Source organism: Sus scrofa, chromosome X, assembly GCF_054392235.1.
Source record: "Sus scrofa isolate SSC_HxYL_T2T_F1_AM1 chromosome X, Sscrofa_HxYL_maternal_Yorkshire_Landrace_v2.0, whole genome shotgun sequence".
Taxonomy (NCBI): Eukaryota; Metazoa; Chordata; class Mammalia; order Artiodactyla; family Suidae; genus Sus; species Sus scrofa.
The window spans coordinates 13,211,634-13,233,831 of record NC_139401.1 but is presented as its reverse complement, the minus strand read 5'-3'; the positions used below and the strand labels follow the sequence as shown (position 1 = coordinate 13,233,831).

General features: G+C 43.8%; 1 protein-coding gene across 1 annotated transcript; it reads right to left on the bottom strand.

Annotated features, from left to right (window-relative positions):
• Positions 1–1,016: 1,016 nt before the first annotated feature.
• Positions 1,017–4,839, bottom strand: TLR7 (toll like receptor 7; the record flags this gene model as incomplete). The annotated part of the gene is given in 1 exon segment (NM_001097434.1): positions 1,017–4,839. A coding segment is annotated over 1 exon segment (3,151 nt), but the record flags the coding sequence as incomplete, so codon positions are not given.
• Positions 4,840–22,198: the final 17,359 nt, after the last annotated feature.

Sequence of the window (22,198 nt, the reverse complement as noted above, 5' to 3'; positions counted from 1 at the left end):
GACCTTTATTAAGTGATTACATGTCCTTTAGAAATAATTTGTATACTGTGTATTTATAGCCGCCCTTTCAGTAAAACTTCTGGCTTTTGCATATATGAGGAAAACACAGTGTCTCCCAGCAAATACTCTGGGACCCATACGCACAATCTTGCAAAGGGCACAGATACCTCTGTAAATAACTTCACGAAATAAAAAACAAACTGGTCACGTTTCAAACTTTGAAATCATGCAAACTCATACCTACTTGAAAGTAAGTGTGCCTTCAGAACGTCTTGGTCCTTTCAGTTGTCACTTTTGAGGAGTGAAGCCAAAGCTCAAGACTGAAGCATTCTCAGCGTTAATTAAGGTCAATGACCCTCTATTTCTCACCCACCCCCTCAAATTTAAGGGAACCCATGTAACTTTCATCTCTGCGTGATAACTCTAAATAAATGCATGATCTTGTAACTCCTTTAGAGTTTACCATCAAAACCATCTAATGTTCATGGATCAAGTTTTCAGGCAATTACAACTGTACAGTGTTAGTGAATAAAGCAGTTCGAAACATCACTGGATGGGGCAATTCTTCTTTAAATACAGTACTTTACAATGCAGACAAAAATACTTGTCTTAGCTTGAGCTGCTCTAACAAAACACCATAAACTGGGTGGCTTAAACAACAAACATTTATTTCTCACAGGTCTGAAGGATGGAAGTCCAAGATCAGAGTGCCAGTGGGATGTGGTTCTGGCGAGAGCCCTCTTCTGGGTGGAAGACTGCCACCTTCTCTTTGTAGTCTCACATGGTGAGAAAACACCAAGTTAGTCCTCAGGCTGCTGCTTCTGAGACCCTCATCCCATCGCGAGGGCTCCACTCTCATGACGTCATCTCTTCTCGAAGGCCCCCCCTCCTAATACCATCACATTGGAGGTTAGCATTTCAATGTAGGAATTTTGGGGGTGGGGGTGGGGACAAAAATTCAGTCCATAACAATATTTAAGCAGATAAATTATCATCCATGGCAAACAGCATCACTTGGTATAAAGGCAGATCATTTTATTTTTCTCCCATTTGTAAGCAGACTATGTCCATCGATGGGCAGAGATTTTTCTATTTCCCTCACAGAATCCAATAATAGGTGGGGAGGCGGGGAGTGGGAGAGGGAGCCACGCTTGAGCAGCAACCACTTGTTGGTTGCTAGGTGACAGTCAACTGGTTGAAGAGTTGAAGAGTCAACCAGGGTATTTCTTGTTTTGTTTTTTTTGTTTGTTTTTTTGTTTTACTAATTAACTCTGGTAGACCCTGAACATTTTTTCAACCCTGTTTCTATACATACCAGTACTTCTTAAGGGTAGAAGTGCAGTTCTTCACAATGTTGTGATCGTGTACCTATGTAATAGTCACAATTAACAGAAGGATCAGGACTCTATGTCCTCTACTTGCCACCCTTCTCCCAACAGTATTTTATAAAAGAGCAGAAGCCAGAGACTGAAGTGTAAATGAAGACACAGAGAGACAGAAAGGTGACTTGATGCTTATATAAATTCCATTTTCCAGTTTCTCTGTCATACCTAGGTGACTCCTCGCCAAAACGGGCAATCCCAGGGCTTGGAAGATTTTAAAACACTCCTTTGGTGAGACATTTATGAGCAAACCTAGGCAGCCGAGCTTCCCCTTGGTTAAGTTAGGCAGTCACATTTTGCAAAGAGCTAGGCTGTCTCTTTGAACACCTGACTATAGGTAACGTGGTTGTCTGTGGCCAGGGCATTTTTCAGACACTGCCAGAAGTACGGGTGAGCCTGTGGATTTGTTGGCCACTCAAGAACAGAACTCCCACAGAGCCTCTTCCGAAGCTGGAAAAACTTGGACTTCTGAAGGGGCTTCTCAAGGAATATCAAGATAATGACATCCACTTTTTCATCCATGAGCCTCTGATGGGACAAGTAAAATGCTATCTTAAATTTCTCAGTCTTTGCATACTTGTCTGTCATCACAAACACCGTCTTTTTGCTAAGCTGTATGCTCTGGGAAAGGTTTTCCAGAACTGGCTGCCCTGGTAACCAGTCCCTTTCTTCGAGACATAAATTAAAATGTTTCTCTCTTGGATCTTCCAACTTGGCCACCAGCTCATCCAAAACCCACTCTGTCACTGCTGGGTCTTTAGTGTCATAGACAATAAAAGCATCGTAGCAGGAATTGGGTGATATCAGACGTTGATACCCCTTTATCTTGGCCTTACAGAAATGGTAACTGTACCACACATCCCAGAAATAGAGATGGTTTGCTATCGTGATTACAATCAGAAAGAGAACTGCCGATAGGGAAAGTGAAAACAAAACAAAATTAGTCAGATCTAACTCACAAGTATACAGATCTAGAGAGACCACACTCTGGCCCTTGTGTGCTCCTGGTCCCATACAAGTCACATCTGTGGCCAAGAAAGGGATGGTCACCTCTGTATGGTTAACCCACCAGACAAGCCACACAGCGTCGCAGTTGCACAGAAACCGATTATGATGCAAAAACAAAATCTGCAAATTGTTGAGAACGTTTTCTGGAAAACTAGTCTTCTGGATAACCTGGATTTTATTTGAGCTGAGGTCCAGATGTCGCAACTGGAAAGCATCTTGCAGAAAATACTTTGTTAGGTTCCTGATTTCATTATTCTTAAGTATGAGTTTCTTGAGGCTTCTGGAACAGTTGGATAATCTCTCAGGGACAGTCTTCAGCTGGTTGTAGCTGAGGTCCAGTGTTTCTAGATTCTGCAGATACTGGAGCTTTCCCCAATTGAAAGACTTGAGCCCATTTTTGGCCAAGGAGAGAGTCTTCAGATTTGGAGGCATGCCATCGAAAACTCCACTAGGTAAGAAACTCAGGGAATTTTCAGAGATGTCCAATTCCTCTAACTTGTGCAGGTTCTTGAAGAATTTTAAGTATCTGTTATCACCGTCTCTCCATAAAATATCCAAATGATTTCCTCGGAATTCCAGGATTCTAAGCGATTCGCTCTCCATGGTTGTGCTGGTGGAGGTGGCGATATCATTGTTGTTCATCATCAGTTTCTTCAGAACCTTTAGGTTCTTGGTAAAGTCTAGCATGTGAGTAATTCCTTCTGATTGAAAATAGTGGCTGTTACTACTTATATCTAGGACTTCCAGGTTGCGTAGCTCTTCGAATGCTGTTGAGTGGAGTAAATCAAGCCGGTTGTTGGAGAAGTCCAAGTATTTCAGCTCCACTAAAGGCTGAAATTCACTGCCATTAAGAGCTTGGCTGATGCTATTTCCTGATAAGTTTAGGCATTTGAGGAAAGTGAGATGCTGAAATTCCGAGGACCTGATAAAAAATATATTGTTTCTACTTAGGTCCAAGGTCTGCCCATACATGGAACAATCTTCATTAAGAGGCAAGGAGGAAGAAGGCTCTTTGTTTTTGAACCGGCAACTCCTTGCATACTCATCATATCTGAAATAATGTAATGATTCGAGGACCTGGGGCCCATGACTTTCTGCAGAAGTTCTCATGCCAGAGCAGAAGCCACTTTCACTCGAATCTCCTGAAGGTGATATTTTGTTCACTGAAAGATCTATGAATTTCAGTGTTTTAAATTGTTTAAATATGCTGAGGTTGGCAATTTTTATAAAGTTAGTCCCAAGATCAAGCACTTCAAGATTCGGAAGATTACGTAACGGGGAGAGATTTAAACTTTTCAGCTCCTTAAAGACATAGCCTTTGATCCGCAACACTTTTAAGTTTTTCAGTGAGGAAAAGGAATCTGACAGATTCATAAATGTATGATAGACCTGAAGTTCATAATTGAAGGACAGATCCAATTTGACAAGGTTGTGAAGAAGATGCAAAAATTTAGCATCCCCAATTTCTTTGGCCAAGAAGTTTTGGGAAAGATCTAGTTCCTTGAGTTTATTAAGGTTTTGAAACCATCTTTGGGGCACATACTGAAGAGAGTTACTGTGTAGACGTAAGACTTGTAATTCTGTCAATGCATCAAAAGCATGTAGATGGATCTGTAGGGGAGCATTGTTTTCACAGGGTGTACAAGGAAATGGGACATTATAACAACGAGGGCAATTTCCACTTAGGTCCAGAACTTGCAGTTGACTGAGGTTATTAAAATCATCTTCTTGGATTTTTGCAATGATGTTGTTGTAGAGAAACAGTTCTGTCAAAGTAGATGGCAAAACAGTGGGAACAGCTGAGATGTTGTTATCTTTTAGGGAGAGCAGTTTTAAATTTCTCAGACTGAGGAAAGCATCTTTTTCAATGGAAAATGACACATTACAAGGATTGCGATAGTAACAGTTCTGGCCCAGGTAGAGCATCTCTAGGTTGGCCAGTTCTGTTAGATTCTCTTTCATGATCCAAAAGATGTTGTTGGCCTCGAGACTCAGCAGCTGTAAGCTGGGAGGAAGATCCCGAGGTATTTCTAGAAGCTGGTTTCCATCCAGGTAAAGAGCTTTTAAATAAGTGAGTTTACTAAAGCTACTGGGTTTAATCTGCAGCCTTCTGGTGCACAGGTTGTCTTTTGGCCCCAGTCGAACAGGTATACAGTTGCATCTGAAATCGATCTCTACCAGATGGTCCAGCTGCTGGAAGGAGGCTGGAGTGATGCTCGCTATGTGGTTAATGGTGAGGGTGAGGTTGGTGGCATTGGTGGGAATGCCTCCAGGAATCGCTGTCAAGTGCTTGTCTGTGCAGTCCACGATCACATGGGCATTCGGAGCATCCAGACTGACATCACAGGGCAGAGTTTTAGGAAACCATCTAGCCCCAAGGAGCTCGGATATTAGGACGATGTTAAAAAGGATAAGGAATTGTCTCTTCAACGTCCACACTGGAAAAACCTGCAAGTAGAAGAACAAATCGCCCTTCTAAAATATACCAAGAATCAGAATTTGCAAGTGCAGTTTGCTGCATCTCTTTTGCTACATTTTATTTGTTTTGTTGTTGTTGTTGTTGTTTCTTTTGGCCGTCCCTGAGGCATGTGGAAGTTCCTGGACTAGGGATCTAACCCAAGCTGCTGCAGTAACAATACCAGTTCCTTAACCCACTGAGCTACCAGGGAATTCCCTCTTTTTTAATATATATATATATATTTTTTTTCTTTGTCTTTTTGCTATTTCTTGGGCCGCTTCCGCGGCATATGGAGATTCCCAGGCTAGGGGTCCAATCGGAGCTGTAGCCGCTGGCCTACGCCAGAGCCACAGCAACACGGGATCCGAGCCACGTCTGCAACTACACCACAGCTCACGGCAACGCTGGATCGTTAACCCACTGAGCAAGGGCAGGGACCGAACCCGCAACCTCATGATTCCTAGTCGGATTCGTTAACCACTGCGCCACGATGGGAACTCCTAATATTTTAAGATAAACAGTGTTTGGCAGTTTCCGTTGTGGCTCAGTGGGTTAAGAACCCAACTAGTATCTGTGAGGATGCAGGTTCAACCCCTGGCCTCATTCAGTGGGTTAAGGATCCAGCATCGGTGCAAGCTGCAGCATAGGTTGCAGATGTGGCTTGGATCCCGAGTTGCCATGGTTGTGGCATAGGCCTGCAGCTGCAGCCCCAATTTGACCCCTAGCCTGGGAACTTCCATATGCCACAGGAGCAGCCCTAAGAAAATTTTTTTAAAAATTAGGGAGTTCCCATCGTGGCGCAGCAGAAACGGATCCAACTAGGAACCATGAGGTTGCGGGTGCAACTCCTGGCCTCGCTCAGTGGATTGTGGTGTAGGTCACAGACTAGGCTCGGATCTGGCATTGCTGTGGCTGTGGCGTAGGCCAGCATCTGTAACTCCAATTAGAACCCGAGCCTGGGAACCTCCATGGGCCTCAGGTATGGCCCTAAAAAAATAAATAAATAAATAAACAAAACAAAAACCATTAAAAAAAAAAAAAAAACAGTTCAGGTCTTGCTCTCGACTGTCTAAACAGTAACCGCCATCCCCACCTCATGACTGTAGTTGTCAATTACTGAGTAATAACACAGTCACATATTTAGCTTTTAGCACCTGAGCTTTTGAGTCATATGGCTTTTAAGGTGGTAAAAGCAGCATTTTCCTAGTCCCTGTTATTTAGAATGGTACAATGGACGAGCTATCAATTAGCCGTCAAAGTCTGAAATGTGGGAGTAGGGGGTGGTGACAGAATGTTAAATGCAACTACATCTGGAAAGAAAAACACATTAGGACCTTAGTGCAATTAATGTTTGCTTGTTGAGCCTTCTCGGTACGCTAGAGTCTTCCACCATATTCAAGCCTCTTAACATCCTAAGTCGGGAAACAAAGGTGATCCGTTATCCCCATTTTACAGATTAAGACATAGCTCTGTGACATTTATTCACTGCTCTGCCCCAGGTCACCCAAGCTATCTATAAGCCAGCTTTCCTCTCGGATGGTCTTTGGAAATCATCTGCAACATGATATGGAGACAAACACTTTCCCTTCACACTGGGTTTACATCACACCAATTTGGAAAGGAGCGAATGGAGAGTCTCGGCACTGCCTGAGTGACCCCAAGAGACCACGCAGGACACTCATGGGACTGAAAGGGAGGGGGCTGCCAATAATTACACATAAACTAAGACTCTCTCTGCTGAACTGGGACAGGTGGGAACCTACTTTCACCTGGGATTCTTGGGCATCCAGGTTTAGTATGAGAGACACTTGGATCCTGGGGATTAAGACCTTAAAAGGGAATACTGGGAAGCACGGAAGAACTTTACTAATTACCCTATTAACTTGAGCCTCCTTTGCATAGAGGTTGGTTTAACCAGAGACTAGCTCTCAGGTTTCAGGGTTTCTATCAATACCTTACTCCAGAGTATTGGTTTTAGTTTCACCAGTGCTCATCCATGGCTGTGTCTCTACAGTAGGCTTCCAGCTCAACGAATGCTTTCATCCTCCCAACTGACTGAGTCAACCCATTCCCATCGTGTTGCTGTCTAATAAACCAATGCCTACCTTCCCTAATTCCTCTAATAGGGGGGAAACGAGCAAAACTTCTCCTGGGCTTTTCTTCTAATGCTAGACGCCTGAAGTTTGTTGGAGTTAGAGGTACAACACTGTCTTTTTTTTTTTTTTTCTTTCACCACCCCGTCTCCTTCTTCCCATCATTAAAACCATTCACTGAGTCCAGCTGACCTCCTTCACTGGCCTTCTTGGCATCCTCCTTGCTTTGCCATTTCAGCCGACCCAACTGGTTGAAATGAATCCACCCTTGGTTCACTCTAACACCTCATCCTTGTCCCCAGCCTCTCACTCCTCCAATCTAGCATTGACCTTCCCAAGCACTAATCGGATGATACTGCTCTGAAATCTGGAAATGGTTTTATCTTCTTCTTTTACAGAATGAGCCCTAACTTTTTATCACGGCATCCAAAGTCTTCCATAATCTGGCCCGGTTTCCTTGTCTAGGTTGACCCGATACAACTCCCTTACCAGCTTCTCTAACCACAACGCCTAAGCCCAGCTTGCAGTTCCCCGATCTGCAAGGCCTTCCACCTGGAATATGTCTCCCTACCGTTTCCACCACCAGAATTTCGGTCATCCTTTAAGGCTATACTTCTCAGTCATCAGCACTCAGAGCCCTAGGAAGATATGGCAAAACTCAGGGGGTACGGGGAACGGTTACCTAAATAGAGTATATCTTCCTTGGGCATCAGTCTTACTCAAAGACTGAGGGAAAATGTCCACCACTCAGGGAGGGGAGATTAAGTCAAGATGAGGGAAAGGGCCTTAGAAGAGGGAAAGGACAGAAGAACAGTGAGCTATTTGTGGGATCCTGGATAAGAGGATCCCAGACCCTGAACCCCATTCTGAGCTATGCTTCTGTCAGAAGACATGATGGGTTCATGAATCCCACTATCAAAAGGTAATGGGTAATGTCACTAAGAGTGGTATTATGGACGGGGTGGGGGGTGAGTTATATTCCAGATGGCGCCAAAATGTATACAGGACAAATCATAAGCCAAGTGCTCTCTTCTGATCCCATCCCCATGAACCCAGATAACACCCTTGGGAAAAAGTGGAAGGATCCTTGGACTGAGCTAAAAACAAAAAAACATGAAGTGACTGAAACTGCGTTCATCAAACTGAGTTCTCCAAGAAATGCCTAGCTGAAATATTTCTGTGATGGAAGAAATGGAGGCTCTAAGATCAAGGAAGCTACTTACAGAAAAAATAATGACAGTGGTGTACTGATAAATGTGTATCAACAATCTTTCTCCCCCAGGCCCCAATCGCCGATTTGTTAGGTCCTGATTTATAGCATTTGTGAATTCCCATAGTGTAAATACTGCCACCATGGTCAATTTCAAGGGGTCAGTGTGATGCGACTGAATGCAAGCCCGTATGAGCTTGGTCCAGCAAACTGCCCATCTTAACATACTGGAGACATGGATATATTACAAATTATAATGAATGAAAAACAAAGCAGAAGATCTTTTTCTCCGTTACTTCTAAACTTTGTCTGGCACTGGTCCACTTTTCTCCTTGTCTGCTACCCCCTCTCTACTCCACTTGGCCGTGAGGTCTCAAACCTGACCTACTGCACTGGACTCCAAACGGGCTTCCCTGGCTCCCCTCCGCCTCTACCATTCATCCATCCACGGCATCAGAGCAGACGTTAGAAACAGGAATGAGAGCAACCACAACGACTCAGGACATTTTGAATGAGGTCCAAAGTCTTTATCATTCTTTTTATCACGCACGTTCTGATCCCAGCCTGCCTCTCTGAACTTGTACCATCTTTTCCCCTTCTCTGACCACACACAAGATATCCGGCTTGTTTTCTGATCTGCGCTTGATCCAGTCTGGGCATCTGCTGTTCCCTCTTCCTGCAATCACCCTTCTCTTCCTCATCCTGTACCCTGGTCACCCCGCATCCCTTAAATGAAGCAACATCAGAGAGGCCTTCTCTGAGTAACTTTTCAAAATACTTTCCAACGGAATAATGGTTATAAGGTCAGGAGCAGCAGTTAACTTAGGTAGCACTTACCATGTGCTGGGCAACGTTTTCAGTGCTTTATATATATTAACTCATTTAATCTTCATAAGAAGTGCATGAGGGGGACACTCTAGGTCTTCGATTCCTCATCCAAAACCTTTGGATATACATGTGTTTTGGAAGTCAGAATCCTTCCCATTTTAGAATGCGATGCATGTATCTCCTTTTATGTACCACCCCTGCTGGACTCTGGGGCATCTTATAAACACATAATTTCTACCGTGAAACACTGGACTGCCCACTCGGAGTTGGATTTAAAAAAAAAAAAAAAAAAAAGAAGAACTACATCATTTGGTTCAGGTTCAAGATTCACCTCCAAATGAGTTCAGATCAAGTCGTGTTTGCCATCGACTGAATTCAGACAAAGCTTTCAGTTGGGGGATTTTGGAATTGCAGACCTCTATTATTATGTCCATTTTACAGATGAGTTAACTGAGGCACAGAGAGGTCTAGGTACTCTGCATCAGGCCACCCTGATTTATTTCCTTCACGGGCTTTAGCACAATCAGAAATTATGTTGCTGCTAATTGATGTGCCTCTGGTTTATGTGCTTCTTTGTTTAATGTCTATGCTGCGTGAAAATGTAAGATTTGAGAGAGCAGGCTTTTCTGTGTCCTCATGGAAAACAATGCTTGGCACTTAATTCATGCCGCATTATGTTTGCTAAATACACAAAAGGAAAGAATGAGTGCGTGAAAGAATGAAGAGCGAAACAGAGCAAAAGAGTTACAAGAAATTTCTCCTTGGAGTAGGTTCCTTCAGAGGTCACACTCTGCCTTTTCTCTTCTAAATCGTCCTGGGGGCAGGGGGAAGGTTTAGGGAGCTCTGCTTGTATAACGCCCAGTTCAAACTCTTCATTAAGAAGCTTTCTGTGATCAGCCTAGACAGAAGCAAGTGCTTTCTCATCTCTGACTCCGCTGATGACATGGGAGGTTGTGAAAAGAACTCCACGTGGCACATGGAAGCGGTGGGTCCTGCCCTGGTTTGGTAGTTCCCTCTCCACGTAGCTTCTGAGGTGGGCAACTGTCCTCAGGAATAGATCCCCTTCGAGAAGATGACCACACGGGAGAGCAAGGACTCAGACAACCCTCCTAGGTCAAGACAATGAACCTGGACTGCACGAGTCCCCAACAGTTCCTTAGCTTGGAATTGTACTAAGAAGATCACAATTCCACCAATTCATATTCATTCTTTCATCTGACAAATATTTATTGGATACCTCCTAGCGGTAGCAGATAACACAGTCTCTGTCCTGAAAGAGCTCAAAGTTCAGTGGAGTACAGAAAAAATACACAGACTGAAAACACAATGCAGAGGAGTCCCCTGGTGGTACAGTGGGCTAAGGATCCAGCGTTGTCACTGCTGTGGCTTGGGTCATTAGTTCTTTCTAGGAGAGATGCTGCCCTTCATATATGTATAGATTAGCTGTTTATTGTTCTTATTCCCGGGTTATTTCCTTACTTCTTCTTCTTTTTTTTTTTTTTTTTTTTTTTTTAGGGCCGGACCCTCGGCATATGGACATTCCCAGGCTAGGGGTCGAATCAGAGCCACAGCTGCCAGCCTACACCACAGCTCCAGCAACGCCAGATCCAAGCCTCAGCTGCCACCTACAAGGTAGCTCATGATATCGCTGGATCCTTAACCCAGTGAGGGGAGCCAGGGATCGAACCCGCATCCTCATGGATACTAGTCAGTTTCGTAACCCCTGAGCCACAGTGGGAACTCCCGGGGGTATTTCCTGATACTCCCAATTAATTTTTATCAGTCTCGTAGACTCCAGAGATTGTTATATATCTCCCAATTTTCCCCCTTTCTTTCATCTCATAGAAACAGAATCTCCATTTATAGTTGGGCATATGTCACTATGAAAAAAGATTACATGTCCCACACTCCCTTGCAGCTATGACCATATGACTTAATGAAAGCCAAGGTGACGTAAAAGGCAGTAAGGTGTGCAGTTTCTGGGACATGTCCCTAAACAGTGAGACTATTCCTCTTCTTCCTGTCTATTTCCATCTGGCTTCTTGTTATATGGGTATCGTAGCCACCACCTTGACTGATACGAATGAGAAAAACATGCCAGGGATGGTGAAGCAACAGGCAGATGATCCAGAATATCTAGATCCTCGAACAACTTCATAAAGCAGAGCGGAAATAAAGGCTCTAAACTGCTGACTTCTAGGAGTTTACAAGAAATCAAATAAAGCCTCTGAACTGCTGACTTTTAGGAGTTTACGAGAAATCAAATAAAGCCTCTGAACTGCTGACTTCTAGGGGTTTACAAGAAATCACAAGATTATTATGCCAAGCCAGGGTAGTTGGAATTACTATTGCACGAATGCAAACCTCAATTTTAGCCAGTGTAGAATGTATTGGAAATAAACTGCTGCCCATGAGAGGACCTAAAATATGTGGTATTGATATCATCGGGCCTTGGGCAAGGAAGACTCAGGTATTGGAAAGTGGAAAACTAGTGACCCGTGTTACACCATCACAAAACCCCTTGATACAACTATATCAGCTACGCTACCACGGAAGGCCGAACACCTGCCAACTATGACTTCTGTTTTTCCAGCTTTATGGAGATATAATTGCCATAAAACACTGGACTCGTTTTAGGTACACAACATAATGATTTGTTATTTGTACATACTGCAAAATGCTCAGCACAATAAGTTTAGTTAACATGCATCACCTGACAAAGTTGCAATGTCTTTTCTTGTGATAAGAACTTTTGTGGGGGGGGGGGGGCTGCACCCACAGCATGCGGAAGTTCTCAGGCCAGGGAATGAATCCGCACCACAGCAGTGACCTGAGCCACAGGCAGTGACAACTTTGGATCCTTAGCCACTAGACCACCAGGGAACTCCAGAGAACTTTCAAACACACAATACGGCATTGCCAATTGGAGTAACCATGCCGTACTTAGCATCCCCGAAAAGCCAACTTGGACTTTACTCTTGGGGGAAATGGTTTGACGATATTCATAATAATGATGCTGTGTGCCGATGACTTCTTACTGTTCTAGGCAATCTCGTGAGAGACGTGACCCAGGGCTGAAGTTAGCCTAGTAGGGATGAGAGGCTAACGTGAGCTCTTCTTCTGGAAGCCAGGATGGAAGGAACCACAGCTTTGCTAAGCAAGCTGTTCTCCCCTACAGCCTGAACTCTAACTCTTGATTAAGACTTCCTTAATTTGGGGCCAGAGGGGGTTGAAAAAGCCGACTGCCCTACCCTAAACCACAGCAGATGTAATGGATACAGTCAAAGAGCAGCCTTAAGAGAAAATAAGTGTATGCTCACACGCAGTTTTCAAGCACTTTCCATCAAGCATTTTCTAGCAGACAGTGAAAGCCAGTCCAGGGCAAAAAAAAAAAAAAAAAAAAAAATCTGATTAAGGGTGCTGCCTTCCTCTTGACTCAGCCAGCCTCTGGGAAGTTGATTAAATTGAGAGAGAGGAACACTGACAGAATACAGAAACTTTAGACTTAAATGGTCTAAAGCTGCTCTGTCCAATGCGACAGACACATGAGGTTGTTTAAATTTAAATGAATTAAAAGTAAGTGCCATTTTAAAATTCAGTTTCTCAGTCACACTAACCATATTTCGAAGGCTCAAAAGTTACATCAGCCTCGTGGCTACCATTTGCAAGCATGCAGAGAGGGAACATTTTTCATCATTGTAGAAAGTTCTAGTTGACAGCAGTGGTCTAGACCCGGCCTGGCAAAGTTTCTGTAAAGGGCCAGACAGTAAATATTTTAGACAAAACTGAGGTTGCTATGTGAGTACTTAAAAAAACCATTTAGAACGTGATGAATTCAAGTGGTTAAAACCATTCCTAGCTCATAAGTCATACAAATACAGGTGGCGGGACAGATTCGGTCCACAGGTCATGGTTTTCAGGCCCCCTGGTCTAGACAAAACCTTAAACTTATCCATGGAATTAACTCTAAGTGAATTCAGTCCAAGACTGCCCAGTATGAGAAGAAATCATATTACCTGTAAACCTCCATTCCCATGCCACTAATTTCAACCAACGGCATTTCACAAATTATTTTGGTGTCATCCTAATTCTAAGAGAGAGGTTCGTTTACAGTGAGGACAGTGAAAGGCAGAGACTAGAGAACTTACCGGAGGTGAGATCAGGCAACTCAGTCAGATACAGACCCTGCCCTCAGCTATCTTGCTAGCCTACCTTTCTACGAGTCTCAGTATCAACTCACCCATCTCTCCCGCTATGAGATAAACATTCAGGTCCATGATCTTGTCTGGTTTTTTTTTCCTTTTTTTTTTTTTTTTTTTTTTGGCTGCGCCCACAGCATGCAAATGTTTCCAGGTCAGGGATCGAACCTGAACCACAGCAGTGACAATGCCAGATTATTAACCTACCAGGCCACCAGGGAACTCTGACCTTGTTTATCTTCACTTGAACTCTATCACAATGACGTCTGCCACCTAGCGAGTGCAAGATTACTATCTGCTTAGTAAATCAAGGCTTTGAACATTCCTAAAATCCCATGGAAGACTCACATTCAATGATCATAAATGGTAAAGTCTTTCCAGAGGTCAGACTTTTTTGACAAGGGGATGAGGAGAGACCAGGAGGCACGGGGGCCTCTAAAAGAAGGGTTGAAGTGGGAAGGGCCACAGGAAAAAAAAAGGGGGTGGTGTCTGGGGGAGGCCGTGGGAAGCAGACCTGCAGAAAGACTCCTATACGATGTTTTCTCACAAGTTCTGCCCCCTCTGAATCTGAAACCCTCGTACGAACACGGAGCTTATCTGTCTCTCCTGAGAACAGCCACAGCCAGGATGGGACTGTCCCAGCCCAAATGGCCCTATGAATGCTAGTAACGCCAAAGAAGCCTTCTATCAGCTCTCCACGAGGGCTGCACTGAAAGCCTGAAATTCACAGATGGGCTCTGATCAAGAAGATGAGGGAGAAAACGGAGTCAAAGAACAAAGCCTTTCTGAATTTGTTAAAGAGCGATAACACCTTTGAGACTTCCAAACAGAAAAGATACTGTTGAGAAGATGATTTTTAAACGTGAAGTATTCCTTTATTCCCATGGACATTGCCCCTTTCAAATAACTGCTACTCCCTGCTTCAGACTGAAGAAGCCAGGACCTTTGCTTCAACTAATGCTATTTTGAAATGTAAGGGTTCATTCAGCATGGAGCCAGGTCTGTTTAGTCACTTCATACAATTAATCCACGTTTCTTTTCTTGCTTTTTTTGGCCATGACTGCCTAAAGACATGTGTCTTTTAGGAATTTGATTTGTAAAAGAGCATAAGACACCACAATAGGCCTGGCTCTAGTAACGAATCACAGCTAATTATACAAGCAAACACACTGGGTAAATGTGGATGCTCAATTAGTGAGCAAATTATGGCAAAAATGGAAATGTTTTATTCTGTATGCACAGGTGTTCTATTTTCCCAGTAAATCAACTCTTTCCTATTAATATGGAAAATGCAGCATTTATGTCGAAGAGTCATGAGACAAGCATTTGTGGTTTTTTTATAGCAACTGCCACTTATCAGGTATTTATGTGCCAGATGCCAAAGTAGATACATTGCTTCTATCACAGCACCAAGCCCTGACCATGAAGTCGAAAAGACATAGAAACACTCCCATTTCACTGATGAGAAAACAGAGATCAGAGAGGCAATTCCAAACCAAGACTCAAACTCCATTTTGACCAATCATCTTAAAGCTATTTCAGCCCAGCGAATGCACTTGGTATGATGCACACCTGCATCTTGATTAATTTCATTTTCAGGTAAAGGGTTCTTGGCAGTCTAATGTTTAAATATTGTGCTACTTGGATTTTTCATAAGAAAAATGTTCAAATATTCAGAAAAGATAATTATGATTTGAGGGGGACGAACCGGAGGGCAAAAAAGATACTTTTCAGATCATTCATTTCTTATGAGTGCATTCATGCTCAGTAATGCTATGTTAGCATAGTTTATGGATTTATAAATTTAAGGGCATGCTGAGCTATAGCTTCATAATAAAGTATGTGCTCATGTAGTCATTCAACAAACATTACTGAGCTCTCCTCTGTGCAAGGTACCATGTTAGACACAGTAGGGGAATGAAAATGAGTTAGACGCCATTCCTGCCCAATTAGGAACCAAATCCCTCTGCTGTTGCATCTCAGAACTAGTGATCACCACCTAAGCACAGAGCTCTGCAGTCAGGGAAATCCAGGGTGCGAGAAAGAAGATGTGGGAGAGGGACTAGTCAGGCCTACAGGTGATGCTGTCTGCCCATCCCTGAAAGATACACTTGAATACACAACCCTTTAAAGTGGCGACACATGTCCCCTGAGGTGCTTCATTTTTGTGGCAAGATTCGAGGCTATATTCCGAAGTGTATTCTCCTGATTTGAGACCCATTTTCGATTCCTGCTAGAATGCCCACGGTATGGAGCTATGATTCTGAACAGGAAAATACAGTGACCTAGATGAGTCTAACTCTGCGCGTTGCTGTTTTTATCTCCAAGACTTTGCAAGCTTGTGACAGGGATGCAATCTGTGGAGTGAGAAGGACAAATAGGAAGAGGAGGGAAATGAAGTTATGCGGTTTGCATTTTGCAACAAGTTACAGGAAGACTAGGATTAGTCTGACTTATGTTTATTTCTTCTGAGGGTTAGCTCCTGTGAACTGAAAGTCCCACCAGGACTCAGTTTAGAGATTATCATACTAAGTGAAGTAAGACAAATACCATATGATATCGCCTGTATGCAGAATCTAAACACCATCACATTTACAGAACAGAAACAGACTCATAGGCACAGAAGACAAGCTTAAGGTTACCCAAAGGGACAGGGAGAGAGGGATAAATTAGGAGTTGGAGATTAATAGATGCACACTACTATATATAAAATAGATAAATAACAAAGACCTACTGGATAGCACAGGAAACTATATTCGAAATCCTGTAATGAACCATAATGGAAGAGAATGAAAATATATATATATACACAGATATGTATAACCAAATCACTTTGCTATATACCTGAAACTAGCAGTATATTGTATTTTCTTTATTTTTTGTGTGTCTTTCGAGGGCCACACCCAGGGCATACAGAGGTTCCCAGGCTAGGGGTCGAATCAGAGCGGTAGCTGCCGTCCTATGACACAGCCACAGCCATGCCAGATCCGAGCTGTATCTGTGACCCACAACCACAGCTCACGGAAACGCTGGATCCTTAACCCACTGAGCAAGGGCAGGGATCAAACATGCGTCCTCATGTAACTAGTCACATTCGTTTCCGCTGAGCCACCACGGGAACTCCTAGTATTATACTGTAAATCAACTCTACTTTGATTTAAAAATAAAGATAAAACTTTTTAAAAATTAGAAATTGAGGCAAAGACGTCAGCTGCTTTGATGCACACCTACTGACTGAATTCTCCTTAACCTTGACTTTCTCATCTACACACTATGAGAGCTGTGTGAACTGACCTTAATGTTTCTTTTCTCTTGCGGTTATTCTAGGACTCCAAGGCTTGGCCCAGAGCCCCCTGAAACATATCTTCCTAGCTGCCCAGAACCTCAGGCTGCTGTCCTTTCAAAATCATCTAAAGAAAGTTTCCAACTACTGTGACCCTCTTAAGGATTCCACAGAGGCAAAAACAGAAAACAGACAGACAAAAACCATGAGGGCATATTCTTATCATAATACACATTATGTCTTAGATGAAACTATTTTATTAGTCTTATTCGGCTCTCTGAAAGAGTAAGAATGCAAAGATATTGATGACAGGAGTTCTCGTCATGGCGCAGTGGTTAACAAATCCGACTAGGAACCATGAGGTTGCGGGTTCGATCCCTGGCCTCGCTCAGTGGGTGAAGGATCCGGCGTTGCCGTGAGCTGTGGTATAGGTGGCAGACATGGCTCAGACCCCGCGTTGCTGTGGCTCTGGCATAGGCCGGCGGCTACAGCTCCGATTCGACCCCTAGCCTGGGAACCTCTATATGCCGTGGGAGCGGCCCTAGAAAAGGCAAAAAGACCAAAAAAAAAAAAGATATTGATGACAATCCATCAATTTGGAGAAATGGTTAAAAGCGGGAAACCACCAGTAGTAGAATATCAAACATCCCTTTACAAAGAATGTAGTAGGGCGACAGGTATTGACACGAAAAGCTGTGTGAGATATACTATTTAAAAAAATAAAATGAATTTTTAAAGCAGCATCAAAATAACCTATAGTATATGTTTCCTTTTCAATGAATATCAGTATACATATATGTGTGTGTGTGTGTATGTACATATGATTTGCATTTGTAGAGAAAAGTATGGAAGAAGACATTAGAAACTTTTCCATTTGTAGTTACAGCGCATTTTTTTTAAGTTTTATTGAAGTACTGTTGATTTACAATGTTATGGAAATTTGTGCTGCACAACAAAGTGAATCAGTTATACATAACACACATCCATTCTCTTTCAGATTCTTTTCCCACCAAGATTATTAGCACAGAATATTGGGTTGAATTCTCTGTGCTAGACAGTGACATTAGAAAATTTTAACCATGATGCCTCCTGAGCAGCCATAAGAAGGGGGCCTTCACTAAATAGGAAAGAAGGATTTCTCATGTCCCTTCATAGTCTTCTCTACTCTTGGAGTTTTGTACGGAAAAAAAAAAAAAAAAAAAAAAAGCATTATTTTTTATTAAAACACTTGAAAAACTACAAAGGAAGTAATTTCTCTTAATAATGAGAAAGGAAATTGTGAAAAAATGAAAAACCCCAGCAGCATTTTATTGCTACCTGCTATGTGCTAGGTACCTGCTTCTGGGCATTGGGTCACATCAGTGGTCTAAACAGAAAAGCTTCCTCACTATATGTTTTTGTGTACTTCTGTCTGACACATACTGGTTTTATTTATTTATTTATTTATTTATTTATTTTGTCTTTTCAGGGTCACACCCATGGCATATGGAAATTCCCAGGCTAGGGGTTGAATCAGAGCTGCAGCTGCCAGCCTACACCACAGCCACACCAACATGGGATCCAAGTGGAGTCTGCAACCCACATCACAGCTCATGGCAACGCCAGATCCTTAACCCACTGAGCAAGGCCAGGGATTGAACCCGTGTCCTCATGGATATTAGTCGGGTTCATTACAGCTGAGCCACAATGGAAACTCCTACATACTGGTTTTGAAGCCACTAGAAACTAAAGAGAAGATCTTTAAAAAAAAAAAAAAAAAAAAAAAAAAGACTTCCTACTGTGACACAGCAGGTTTAAGGATCCGATGTTGTCTCTGCAGCAGCTCAAATTGCTGCTGAGGTGCAATTTTGATCCCTGGCCCAGTACAATACATTAAGGATCTGGTGTTGTCCCAGCCGTGGCTCAGATTCGATCCCTGGCCCAGGGATCTGTGCTCTGGATGTGGCCAAAAAACAAAACCAGAAAAGCTTCCTGCTCTTGTGCAGCTTTATTCTCAAAATAATAAACTCAAAAATCTATCACTGTTTTCAGATCAGATGGTTAATAATAAATGTTAAGGAAAAAGAAAACATAGGGCAGGGGGGAGACGATCAGGAATGTGAGCTGGGCCTGGACTCTCAACAGGGGGGCTTGAGTGGGCATCACTGAGAAGCTGGTATCTGGGCAAATGTTATTGGAGCTCAAGGAAAGGAGGCTGGTGGCCATGCCTATCTGTCCAGGGAGAAGCGCTCCAGGCAGAAGGAAGAGCCTCATGCGAAGGCCCGAGTGGAAACAGGCTGGAATCATCACAAAAGTGGCAACAAAGCTGGTATTCCTGGAGCAGGGGAAGAGACAGCGAACGGAGTCAAAGTCAAAGCGGGAGGCCCCAGTCTTGCTGAGGGTGCCTACAGGGCCTTGTTGGCCACCCAGCCAGGAGTGGCAGGCCCATCCACTACAAACTTTTGAAGCCCAGGAGTGCCATGGTCCAACTTCCTTTTTAGAAAGATCATGCTGGTTGAAAAGAGACCACCGGGGGCCGGGGTGGAAGTGCTGAGACCAGCCCAGAGGCTATGACAGTAATTCAAGCAAAAGCCCCAGCTGGCAGGGGTGGCGGTGGCGAGAACTTGCCAGATACTACTGGATACATTTTTGAAGGTGAAGCCAAATAAAATACGACTTCCAAGTTCTTGGAAGAATGTGAGGAGAGGGGCTGGAGGCAGCAAACGTTTCTGGGAAGTTTCTTTCCTCCAAAGGGGAACAAAGACACTGGTGGGAGTTCCCAGGGCCAGGAGGGTCAAGAGCATCTATTTTAGGATGAGAGAAATAACAGCATGTTGTAATGCTGGTGAGAGTGAAAAAAAGTCCACCCCCCCAACCACTGTGAATAACAATACTGATGAGGATGCAAGCACCCAGAGCCTGGGGAGGTGACCTGTGCTCCCAGTGGGAGACTGGCCTTACTGAGAAGCAGAAAAATTCCACCCTTTAGGACGAGAGCGTCTATACACTGGATCACCTAGCTCCCTTCGTCTTTGAACCTGACCAGGCTTGTGTGAGGGTCTAAGAGGACAGAGCAGAAAGAAGGATGCTGCAGGCCTTTCAAGGCTGGGACGCAAAAGGTGGGAGGGTTTGCACCTGACCTCCCTCTCTCTGCACTTGGGTTGGAGTCCCGAACCACCAGCTTTGGAAGAAGCACAGCTGTCATACTGGAGAGACCACGGGGACACAGAGGCGGCCCACAGCTGGGGAGTCTCCACTGGAACCAAGCAGGACCCTGCCAGCCCTTCTCAGAGTGGACCCCCCCAACTCATGTCCTCCACCTGCCTCTTATCTATAGAAAAACTTGAGTCAAAGAATCAAGCACATCAGAGAAGCGAGAGAAAAAAAAATACAGAGAAAAAGAAAACAGTCGAGCTAGACAGAATAATAGTTAAGCTATTCAGTAAAGTCAGGGACCTTTAGTTCTTCCTCAAGGACTAGAGATAATGTTTTGAGCCATGTTCTTGAAGCTGTTTTGCAGGTGCTGAAGCCCCCACGGAGGGTTGGAAGTCAACTGTGTGCTGCCCACAAGCATGGAGACCCCAGACAGTTGGAACCAGAAGGCTGATGATGCTGATTCCCAATGACCTCACCACCCACCAATCAGGAAAATGTCCAGGAGCTGACCACGCCCTGTTCCTCAAACCCTGTAAGACCCCTCACTACCCGCTCCAAGGAGGGGGAGGCACAGTCCTTGCACTAGCTTGCTGGGCTCCTTTCTTCACCTGGGAATTAAAGCTACTTTCTCGGTCTCTGAATTCCTATTTGACAACGGTGTACCGAAGCAGCCAAGATTTCGGCAACACCACCCTGGCACCAGACCTGTGTTTTGGGTGGTTTGGGGGGCTCCAGTCCAGCCCCAGACACCAACTGCGAATGGCCAGCACCAGAGCCAGCACCAGAGCCACCTCGCTGAGCCCAGGCAAGCCCTGGGCCCATCAGACCTAACAGTCTAGGGAGGTGGCTGTTCTAAGCCAGTGCTTTTGGGGTGATCTGATAGGCAGTGATGCATCATTGGACAGGAGGTCAGGTGGAGAGGCAGCTGCAGAAGCTCTAGGGAGGCACTCCAGGAAAGAGACGCAGTCCTCTTTGCATCAGCACAGTGTTCTCAGGGCAGCAGGAAGCCAGGTTACCCACTCCCTCGCTAACAGTGAAGAGATGGCATGGGGCGGGGGATGGCTGGAATTGAGGGGAAGGTGGAGAGAGGGGCCCAGAAGGTGACTGGAGGAGGATGATGCCAGGTGTTTACCTGGGGGCAGGTAAAGCCCCTCACCTTTCCGTATTTCATTTGCATTCCCCTCCCAGTCTTTATTATGTATTTTTGCCTAGCTATGATCTGGTTAGATTTAAAGACTGCAAGGAAATTCTTCACAAAAGGAAATTCACCTGAAGGAAATTCACAAAAGGAAATTCACCTGACTATTTGAGGCCCTGGAACACTCACTGAAGGATTTGCTCCATCCCGGCTCATCTAGCCCACGTGAGTCCACAGGCCAACACACCAGGCACCCCCTGTGGGCTGCCATGTGCCAGATTTTAGGGGACAATAGGTGGATGCCCTCAGAGGCACTTCCGATTTATTTTCAAGATCACAGAGCAGAAAAAAAGCCAGTTCAAAAGAAACTGTTGGAATATGCATTTGGCGGAGTGGGGAGTCACTTAAGCCAAGCTATGGAAACAAAGGATTTCATGGTGCGGTGGGGCTGCCAGCCGTGGACGGGCTGGGTTGAACCAGAGGGGATGGCTGGGGGCAGAAGAGTGGGAAAGGGACTTGGAAGAGGCGAGGAATGGGAAAGCAATTGTGGGAAACCGTAGACTTTGAATTCACTAAACTTTTTGTCACGTTGCCATGACATTGAATTGTTTGCTAAGTAGATGTGTTTATAGACATCACCCTAGGGGCTAACCAAGGGCTGCGAATAAGGGAAGTTACTTACTTGCTATTGTTTTACGGGCCAGACTCCACTGGAAATTTCCCTAAGAGACGGACGACCAAATATCCTCTTTTTGCCAATTTTGAAATATTTCTAATTATAGGCTGACCTCTGTAAAGTCTAATTACCATGGACATCAAAGTCTCATTATATAACAACCAAAAAAAAGCACCAGGATAAGTAGACTTATCATTTACTTTCTACCATCTTAGTCCAAATGGACCTAGTTTTCAAAGTAAAAGAGTAAAATGATATAGTTAAAGAAATTAGAAAGTCAACAACTACTATGCATCAAAACAGACACCAAAGATATTCAATCTTATCTGCCCTTACACCCTTTCTCCTTTTTTCCATAAACCACAATCAGCACACTCTTTCTATAAAGGGCCAGTTAATAGCTACTCAAACCATTGAGTCATTTGCCATTGCAGTGTAAAAGCAGTTCAGACAACGTGTAAGCAAACACACAAATAAAGCCATGTCTGGGCACAAAAATTTGGATTTAATCTCAGTTTTATGGGTCACAAAAGAGTGTGACCCTTTTACATTTGTATGATGAATGATTTTTCTTTTTTCTCTGTTTATAATGCTTCTTATTTAAATGATAAAAACTTCATCAAATACATTGGGGCGTCATCCATCTTTTACAAAAAAATAGTATTCTTCCTTTGACTTTTTCAATCATTTGAAAACATTAAAAAATTCTTAGTTTGTGGGCTAAAAGCAGGTGGCAGGCTGGATATGGCCCACTGGCTATAATTTGCCATCCCAGCACTAAATTTTGG